General features: G+C 43.2%; 1 protein-coding gene across 1 annotated transcript; it reads left to right on the top strand.

Annotated features, from left to right (window-relative positions):
* Nucleotides 1-1,703: 1,703 nt before the first annotated feature.
* kcnj12a (potassium inwardly rectifying channel subfamily J member 12a) lies at nucleotides 1,704-7,590 on the top strand. The gene is made up of 2 exons (XM_018734881.2): nucleotides 1,704-3,339; nucleotides 6,998-7,590. The coding sequence occupies exon 1, from the start codon at nucleotides 1,829-1,831 to the stop codon at nucleotides 3,122-3,124; it is 1,296 nt and encodes a 431-aa protein (XP_018590397.1). The 5' UTR covers nucleotides 1,704-1,828; the 3' UTR covers nucleotides 3,125-3,339; nucleotides 6,998-7,590.
* The last annotated feature ends 3,275 nt before the right edge of the window (nucleotides 7,591-10,865 follow it).

The raw sequence follows: 10,865 nt of genomic DNA, 5'->3' as shown, positions 1-10,865 counted from the left end.
TATGTGTACAGTGCAAGTTTCTCTTTCAAATACTTTTTTTATTCATTTTTAGGGCCACAAAAATAGATGGGCTCTCGCAAAGCTGATAAATAATTCTTATAACTGTGACAATGAGGTCATGTGAATCAGTTTTTGGAATTGAAATTAGATGAACAACATATTGCAAACTGCAATCTTTTGATTAACAATGTCAGCCTTTACTGTACTATTTGACTCAAAAATATTCCTTTTTTTAAAAATTTTCCCGTCATCATTTTTCATTGTTTTGTTTTCTCTTTTTAGAATTTCTGCAAGAAAATATTTCCTTGAATAGAGTTTCACAATAGGTGTGGAGCTGTGTAGCAGATATTTTCACACAAAAAGCTTTAGAGAAGTTGTATGTTAAATATTTTGCCTTAAATAGGGGGGCGCAGTGGGTTGGAGCGGGTCCTGCTCTCCAGGGGGTCTGGGGTTCCAGTCCTGCTTGGGGTGCCTTGTGATGGACTGGTGTCCTGTCCTGGGTGTGTCCCCTCCCGTGTTAGGCTCCGGCTGTGAGAGATATATCAGTTCAGGTCACCTTAAGCACAATTCTTCCTAATATACTTAAAATACATAGAATTATGTTAACGTAGCGATAACAGTAATATAATTACGTTATTGGTTTGCAAAATAAATAATACTTCATTTTTGTTTAAATGTAGATAACAGTATGTTGCAAATGTCGAGGACACTGGATTTAGAACTTGTCCGCACTGTTGTCTGAGTTTTCATGGTCTTCCTTTACGGATAGAGCATTCCGAAGTTTCATTGTGTGAGAGGACACCTCCAGACTGAACCACTCTTTACAGTGTTTGATACCTCAGACAGTGCCACCTTGGCAGTCCTACTTGCTTAAGTAGTTATTGAAAATAGAAAGAAAGATCACTCACACACAGACAGACTGAAACCGCTTGTCCTAAGCAGGGTCGCAGTGAGCCGGAGCCTAACCCAGTAACACAGGGTGGAAGGCTGGAGGGGGAGGGGACACTCCCAGGACGGGACGCCAGTCTATCGCAAGGCACCCCAAGCGGGACTGGAACCCCAGACCCGCCAGAGAGCAGGCACAGGCTAAACTTGCTGTGCCACCGCGCCCCCTAGAAGGAACAATATAGAAACAAATTTGTATAATGTGTTAATGCAAAGTGAAACCCATGCTCACCAAAAAATGCGAGAGAAACTGCTACACCGGTACTGAAGCCTACAAAAAAACTGAAATAAAGCATTATAAGGCTAGCACTCACTGTGGTACTTATCTATATATCTTCTTCTCATGCCTTCCACCCCTCCTGGGGCACAGGCTGCCAACAAGGGTTCTCCAGGCATCCCTAAGAGCTGAGATGTCATGAAATTTCCTACTTGGTGTTTCTGCAGCTGCAAAGGCTTTTACAGCGTGGGGTAGCTAGCCCTACGCCCAACCCTCCTCCTTTCTCGGCCGGGCTTGGGACCGTCCGTGACGGAGTTACCTATCTATATATAGTTTATTATTTCATAAGATGCAAAAGTAATGAAATAACAAAAATGCGTTTCGGCCATAGGCCCTTCTCAGCGTGTACATAGATAGCTACAGCCGTGAGGATTGGCCTCCTAACATTTTGTTATAATGTATCAATGCAGCGTCATGACTGTTGGCTGATTTGTTTTATTTTTGCTGTCCCACAGGCTACAAATTGGCTTCGTGTCAGTCATAAGAGCATCGGTTCACCAGTAACCTGTGGATATAACTGCAACTGCACTTTGTTCGCTTACGAATGGTTTTGCTGGCTGTCTTTGGGAATACAAGACTACGCTATTTTCTGGACTCCAGGGAGGCATGAGTGTGGGAAGGATCAAACGCTACAGCATCGTATCTTCAGAGGAAGAGGGACTGCGTCTTACCACCATGCCTGGGGTAAACGGCTTCGGCAACGGAAAAATCCACACTCGGCGAAAGTGCCGCAACCGCTTTGTCAAGAAGAACGGTCAGTGCAATGTCCAGTTTGCCAACATGGATGACAAATCTCAGCGGTACATGGCTGACATTTTCACCACCTGCGTGGACATCCGCTGGCGGTACATGCTCCTCCTCTTCTGCCTGGTGTTTGTGATCTCCTGGCTAGCATTCGGGTTAGTCTTCTGGGTGATTGCCCTGGTGCACGGGGACCTGGACAACCCTACTGGTGATGAGAATTTTACACCGTGTGTTCTGCAGGTCAATGGATTTATTGCAGCCTTCCTCTTCTCCATCGAGACCCAGACCACTATTGGCTACGGCTTCCGATGTGTAACAGAGGAATGCCCCATTGCTGTCTTCATGGTGGTGTTCCAATCCATCGTGGGGTGCATAATTGACTCGTTCATGATTGGTGCAATCATGGCAAAAATGGCCCGGCCCAAGAAAAGAGCCCAGACTCTGCTGTTCAGCCACAATGCTGTAATCGCCATGAGAGATGGGAAGCTATGCTTGATGTGGCGAGTCGGGAACCTCAGAAAGAGTCATATTGTGGAGGCACATGTCAGGGCACAGCTGATCAAGCCTCGGGTCACAGAGGAGGGGGAATACATACCTCTAGACCAAATAGATATCAATGTTGGCTTTGACAAAGGTCTTGATCGAATTTTTCTGGTTTCCCCCATCACGATCCTTCACGAAATTGACGAAGAGAGCCCACTGTTTGGAATCAGCAAACAGGACTTGGAAACAGCTGATTTTGAGATTGTGGTGATCCTTGAAGGTATGGTGGAGGCAACAGCGATGACCACACAGGCACGCAGCTCATACCTGGCCACAGAGATCCTGTGGGGCCATAGATTCGAACCTGTTCTCTTTGAGGAGAAAAACCAGTACAAAGTAGACTACTCTCACTTTCATAACACCTACGAGGTGCCGTCAACCCCTCGCTGCAGTGCCAAGGACATGGTTGAGAATAAGTTTCTGGTTCCAAGCACCAACTCATTCTGCTATGAGAACGAGCTTGCCTTCATGAGCAGGGATGAGGAAGATGAGGAAGACAGTGACAGGGTACTCGATGACCTGAGTCCAGATGTCAACAGTCGACAGGAATTTGAGAGACTACAAGCCTCTATAGGAATGGATCAAAGGTCATACCGAAGGGAATCGGAGATTTGACCTCCGTCTTCTGACTTGGAATCGGCTTTTAACTATATTTCCTCAAAAAGTTTTGTTTTTGTTTTTCCTGAATAAATGCAGAACAATGCAAGTGCCATAGGAAAACTTAACTACTGTAATAGCAAAGACAAAAGACAAGAGCTGTCTGGGATGAGCTTGAAAATTCTTTAGAAGCGAAAGAAATGAATGAGAGGAGAGCAGTGAGGGGAAGAACGGTGAGAGAAAGATCCTTGTTTCTGAAAACTTGAATATGTCCTTTACTCATAAAACAGAGCTGAAAGCTTTACATGAGACATTACAAAGAATCCTTACCTTAAAAACCAGTGGGATGGCCACATTTGCGTTTAGGATGTAAATAGATTGACTCAATAAGTATTTTGTGTGGAGTATTATTACAAACAAATTTATAAGACATGTTTTGCTATTTTGATCTGCTTTTTGACAAAATTACCACAGTACTGTCAGAAAAAAAAAGGTGCAATATTGTGCCTGCCCATGTGGACAACCTGAATAATGAGAATAGAGCTCTTGAGTTCACTGGCGCATCTAAAATCCCTTGAAAGCTCACGGCAGCAGGGAAAGGCAAATGAGCCACAACGAATCCAAGTATGTGTGGTTGAGTGCAACACGGCACAGTCTCACAACTGAGACAAAGGACTAAGCTGCTGCGTAAAATCTGTGCAAAAACAGTTTTGATCTTGGAAAAAAACTGCGATGCAGAAGAGGTTTTGCAATTAGGTTGGGAATTATTAGCACTAATTGTGTCATTTGCACTAATCAAATTATGTATATTGCACAGTCAGACGGTGATCAGCATTAATTACTGTTAGTTACAAAAGCAGTTCATTGGTACTCGGCGTCCAGCAAAACACAGCAAAGCGTTCAGTTTATAAGTGGAATGAAGGAAAAGTCGCACACAGACACACATGCAAAACCCGATAAAGCGTCTAAAGAGACGCGTGACTAATACGTGACTAATTTGGAAAGAAATCGCTTAAAAACACCGACACTGGTAAATTAAATGTGTAACGGCAACATGCTTAGAGACGTCCAAATAATAACTGAAATCCTTTCCACTTGAAACATTGAAAGGTATTTCCTTACCGACACGAGAGACTGAAGTTAATTAAACCGTTAAGATTTAATGTCGCCGACTTCATAGCTCTTATCTATGCACATCAGACATATTATCAGGAGACAGAAACTTTCTATGGTACTGTTGACTATATATTTACACTGCATTATTACTTTACTTGAGCTACTCTGCAAGAGACCAAGTTCAAATAGTGTATAATGAAATCATCAACGTTAGGTCAGAAAAACTAAAATTTTACCAATTAGATGTGTTCCCCCTGCATTCCCCTGGAGCAATATTACCTCATATTACCTCCTTCCCTCCAATTTGTAGGAATTTAGAGTAAATGATTAATGCATTGCAGTCGATAGTTAATAGAGCGATGGGATTTAACTCATGATCGAGCAAAATGAGGACAAAGGGATGAAGACAGACAGGCAAAGACGAGCTCGGCAGGACGAAAACCAATCCCGAATTCACGGTGGAGGATGAAACCCACCTTGTTCTCAGAACGTGAAGTAGGAAATGCATATGAGGCGCCCTTCTGCACAAAGCGGAAACTTATCTGGATCACATTGATCCAACTCTTTGAGGGGTACCGGAGTTACAGCTCGCAGGACAAAGGCCTAACACAGAAAATCCAGGGAACCATGACTTCTTCCAGCCAGCAGCATGGATAAAATAGGATCTGAAGGAGTCAGGGTGGCTTAATCCAATAAGCGGGATATAAAACCCATCTGCAAGATTGTGGAGTAAAACCGGGAAAAAAGGAACGCGTTCTCCATCGGCGCATTCCGTGCGTTAACCAAGTAACGACCCTATCAGTACTGCACTTCTTTCCTTTCAAATTTCTATTCGATTCAGACTTTTTGTGGCTTCACAACCTAGTAGAAAATTTTTGATTAAGGAGAAAATGCTGCTGAGAACAACAAAGTTTCAAATGCATGAACTTAGTAAGACTGGGTAGCGTAGTTTCGTCCTTTAGCGATTTCCGGAATAGTCGGAAAAGACGATGCGGGGTCCGCGCTCTTCCCCTCCGGCCGCATTGTGCTTGTAAAACATGCAAATGGTTTATAATCCTTAGCAGAAATATCTGTGCAGCACGTCATCCTTTTCCACACATCTACCTGCATCTCTTCCATCACATCAGCTAGTGATCCTTCAACATTTCATCACTTTTCCATATATATGCGTTAAAGTTAAGAGCAAATAGTCAATTATAAATAATTATATTTATAATATTAGTCTTTAATAAACAGGCTGTTTTTTTGCCTAGGCTATTAGACCCTATTTCTGCTAACACAGGTGTCCAGGGTGAAAAAAACACATGTCCAACACAAGGGAAAGGATGCAATAAGTCCACGCGCAGGTCTGGCACAAAACTCCTCCTCATCCGCACTACACTGTAAATCTCTTCCCTCCTGTCTCCTGCTATCTTCAGATCCTTTGTTTTTTTTGTTTTTTTTACCACATTAATCTCATAGAGGAGCTGAAACACACTCACCCTCACTTTGACTATTGATCCTACATGTCCACAAAGAAGACAAATGAAAAGATCTCTATTAGTCACCAAAGGCCATAAAATGAGTAACATTAAGCTGCCTATTACTTCACCCTACATGGCAAGTTTGCACGCAGAATCATACACTCTGCTTCAACTAAAGCGGACAAAATTGTCGTTCGGGGGTAAAGCGGCCCCGGCATTGTGCTGCACATACCTGGATGAGGGGCGACCTGTAGACGAATTCCAGCCAAACTGCCTTTGCCGGGAAAGGCACGGCTGTCCTGTTATGTATAATGAAGAACAGGGAGGTACTTTTTCTTAAAGCACACGCGTTTCTGTCAGCTGTTTCCTTACATGCTACTGTACGGTTAGTTAAAACAATGTGTGTTCGACTTCCCATCTGCAGACATAGAATCTGGCACCGCTTAGGTCTCTTTTATTACCTTGTTTCCCTTTCGGAACCATAAAGACGGGTTCCAGTGAAATAAATAAATAAATAGTGCTTCCCACACGCATCACACATCATCTTACGTTCACATTTACATTTACTTATTCAGCAGACCCCTTCCTCCAAAGCGACTTCCAATGAGCTCTATGTAGTGTTACCAGCCGACACACCTTATTCACCGCGGTGACTTACACTGCTAGATACACTACTTCCACTGGCTCACTCATCCATACATCAGTGGAACACACACATTCTCCCTGTCACTCACACACACGCTACGGGGGAACCCGAACGGCATGTCTTTGGACTGTGGGAGGAAACCGGAGCACCCGGGGGAAACCCACACGGACTCCACAACTTACATACCTGCACGAATTTGTCAGTGGAGAGATCTGTCAGTGGGTATTTTCTCTTGCCCTGGGATATACTGTATCCATAAAGAAGTAGCTTTACCTTTTAATTAACGTAACGTAACCCGGCCTAACTATACCGAGAACGATAGCGAAAAAGAAGAAGGACGAGGGCTGTCGTGGTTACAGCGGCAGATGAGTGACGAAGGCGGCGTGAAAAGGACGCGGGATAACCGCTCACTCTCCTGCGTGACACATGTCTCGTGGTATAGAGCCTAAGAAAAGCAATAAACAGCGTGACAGTGGACAGACTCAGCAATAAGCACCCAAAGGCACCTTCCTCGCCCACAGCACCGCACGCAGGCCGCTCCACGTGTTGCTCGAGTGGAGATGCAAATGTCTCGATGTCGATGTTTAGAATGTGTTTGTACATAGAATTAATCATAGTCAACTACAGTGCAGTGACGTCTCCTCCGATTTATGAACTGCTGGACAGGCTTAAAGAATCGCCAGAGGACACTGAAGTCCCACGGGCCGCAAGCAGACCGCGCAGACGCATCTGGGTCGAGCTGGAAGAAATCTTAGGGGGGATGATGACCTGCATCCGAAGAACCGGTCTCTGCGAAGGAACCGTAGTGATGCACCCTATGCGTTTATTAATCTTTCTCCGCATCCTGTATTCTGGGCCGAGACAAACGCTTCTCACCTTGACTTTTAAGAAATATTTAAAAAGCACACAGTGTTCTGCGTTTACAGTACTTCAATGCGTTTAGGAAACAAGGACAAAAAAACGCTCTTCCCCACCTCTGATGAAACCCCGAGAGCAGAGCGCATCCATTCAACACATTTTTTATGGGCTGGCATCGACTAGGGGGGACCACAGACCCGTCGGGGGTTTTTGGATGGAATTGGGCGAGTCGGCAAAATCCACGATTACACTGAATACAACATGATGAATAAAGATTAAATATAAAAATATTACTGCGCTATCACTATCTATGACAATTCGATGTCAAAGTAAGCAAGGTAGAGTGAAATAAATTCAGTGCAATATTTTTTCACAGTTTATTTAGGGACATTTTGCTGGGGGGGGGGGTGGGGGGGAGAGCGGTAGTCCTTGGACTAAAAAGGCTGAGAACCAGGGGTATGGACCTTCTATTTGAGAGTTCATCTTCTAGTATATAGCATAGATATAGCACTAAGTACTTTCTGGAAAATTCATTTTGAAATTCTTTTCCTAAATTACAAAAATACGCTCAACGTAAGTCCGCGCTTCTCGAAACGACGAGCATTTTGATTATGGATAAACTGTTAGCCGACACGACGCTGCGTTTCATTCTTCTACATTTCGCTCGCAGTCTGTCGTGGGTAACCCTCGGCGATGTCCAAGGTGGGCGGTTAGTTGTGAGTAGTCACTCTGTTACCTAACTTCACGCCACACTAAATGAACAGCCGCTCTCACACAGTCATCTCTGCCCTCCAGTCACCAAAATCTGTTAAAATGAAAATTTAGCGGAAAAGAGCATGAAGCCAGAGTTAAGTTAAACCTCGAAATAACGTTGTCCGTCGCAGGCGAAAGAGCGTTCGTCAAAGACGGACTCAACGTGGACTCGGTCTATAGCGATACGACCCAAGTCAGCGATGTTGTTCGTGAGAACTTACTGCTGTTGGAGGTTCGCAGATGTCCTTCGTGAGAACAGTAGATATTCTCAAGGTGAAAAAAGCTTTTGCCCCAGTCCTAATCTGTATGCTTTGCACTGCCTTCTGGGAAGGCTCTGGTAACCTATTGTGTGAAACCATTGTTCCTACCATAGGATGTGAGACCTCTAGGGTGTTTGTGGCTCTCACTAGATGTAACCATGGTAATGCATCATTAGCTTCTATGCTGCATCATGGGATTGCAAGTGTCATTATGCTTTGACTTAATCCTTTATAGTAAATTATTTCTAAACTGAAAATAATCTGACCCCACTGTACTGTACAGTAGGTGCACAAAATAGGCAAAATATACAGACACGTGCTCAGTATTTACACAAATCAATCAAATTTATTTTTATACCTTGTCCATTTTTGTTAATATTCTCGTATTTTCCAGATATTGGGAAGCAAACTATCTCGTCGACATGGTACTTACAAATTTTATCAAAAAAAAAAGAAAAAAACACCAAAAAGTATATATAAGAAAAAGAAAATTAAGATGTGTTATTGTTGTCTCACTTGTTAGTTTTTTCAGCACAGAAGCTTATGATAAAAACTGGTATTTCTCTTAAAGGGATGATTGGATGACCTTTGACCTCTGTAGAAGTCTTCCTCTATGCCCAGATTAAAAACAGAAAAGAAAATACACTGGGTTTCTTTTTGTTTTGTTTTGTTTTACTTTAATGGATGATGAAAAATTAACTAAATTATTCAATTAAAGTCTAATGGCTACACAGATTTGTTTCGTGATTTTCATTTTACCTTTATCTTTTGCACAAGGTTCCTTTTCTGGAACGTTCTCAAGCGAAACATCCACATTGCAGGTGGTTCTCACCGAAAGCTCTGGTGTTGCGAATCTTTTGTAAATTTAAAAAAAAAAATGAAATCTTGTTAATTTCCATTTCGTTTTGAGTATAAGCTAAGGCCACAACATTCATATTTTCCGTAACTAAAATTGAACACGGAGGTGCATTTCAACATGTGAGAAGCACGTGATGAACAATGAAAGATCTCGTGTTCAGAGCTGCTCTGGGACGAACTCGAGGGTAAATATGAATTTGTGTGAAATAAAACCTCTGCAGCTCCATGTATGACTACTCGTCCCATGACCCCTGGGGACGAACGCCAGCAGAGCCCCGTTTGAATCCAAGCTGCAGAGAGCTCAGAAACCATATTAAGTCCAAATATTCTTTTCAAGCACGAATGTAAAGCGAGCGAGGAAATTTGGTCTCCAGAAGGAAAAGGAGGTGCCTGGCGAATAAGATTCTTAATTATTTAAAAAGTGCCGAAGCCTCGGTAAAGTCAGCAAACATCAGACAGTACGTGTACAGTTCCAGCAAAGTGCAAGCAGGAGAGAGAAAAAGAGAAAAATCTCAATGTTACCCTGAAATGAGGTCTTTGCAGATTTTTTTTTTTTTTTTTTAAAAAAAAGAAAAGTTTGCAATGGAGTAAATTTCACATTTTGAAAACTGAAACATCTTTCTCAGTGAGACAAGATATTCTTGCAGGGAGTTAATTGCTAATCAATTTAGTCATATTAACAAGAATGACAACACATCAAAACCCTTATTTACATTTCTTTGTTAGACAAAGCAAAGCAACTTCCAATGAACTCTATGTAGTGTTATCAGCCCACACATGTTGTTCACCAAGGTAACTTACACTGGTCACTCATCCATACATCAGTGGAACACACTCTCTCTCTGTCACTCACACACTATGGGTGAACCTGAAAAGCATGTCTTTGAACTGTGGGAGGAAACCAGAGCACCTAGAGGAAACCCATGCAGACAACATGCAAATTCCACACAGACTGAGCAGAATTGAACCCATGTCCTCTCATCCCACCCAGGTGCTGTGAGACATCAGCACTACTCGCTGTGCCACCATGCCACCCAAATGTAGGCAATTTCCATTAAATTGAGGCTTTACGTTTTGACAAAGGTTTTATCATAAGTACACTAACTTCCCCCATTTGACACTGGTGGCGAGGGCAATAACAAAAAGAATGACCCCTGAATAGACAATTTCCAGTCCATAATGAGGAAGCTGCAATTTTTCTAAAATATGACACATCCAAAAAAGCTGCTGCGTGGATACAGTAAAGAGACAGAATCAAAGAATCAGAATCTGTGTTTCAGTCAGGAAGCTACGCATCGCACAGCCAACACAAATTTACTGACAGATGGATGTTCTCTCAGCTCAGCCATACAGAAACAATGTTACGTGATAATAAGACAATGACATGGAGTCGACTTGGTATGCTACACCACGCAGACGCAAATCTAAATATTGCCAGCCAAACGCAGTGTTGGGACATTTATGCATAAATTAATCCCATGCACCTGGGAAAAAATATCACCCTCATGTAGAGCGCAGCTGCGGTTTACATTGCAGGAGGGCGGCAGGCAATTTCTGAGCAATCACGGCTTAAGAAAAGAAACCTAATCAGTGTGTTACGCAACTGAACCGAGTGCATTCTTGAGGATTTATTTCGGGACTCCCGCACACAAGTAGGAAAAGCTGACATGCTTTCCGCCCGTGGATTATCAGCGGCGCAATCAATTGCCGTGTTATCCAATAGACGCGAGCGTGAGCGGGCGCCTCCCGGCGCAAGCCGGTGGGACGGATTCAAAGGCCGGTCCGGAGCGGCGTTAAGGTCCAGG

This window comes from Scleropages formosus, chromosome 20 (assembly GCF_900964775.1).
Source record: "Scleropages formosus chromosome 20, fSclFor1.1, whole genome shotgun sequence".
NCBI classification, from domain to species: Eukaryota; Metazoa; Chordata; class Actinopteri; order Osteoglossiformes; family Osteoglossidae; genus Scleropages; species Scleropages formosus.
This window is presented reverse-complemented; position numbering and strand designations above follow the sequence as displayed.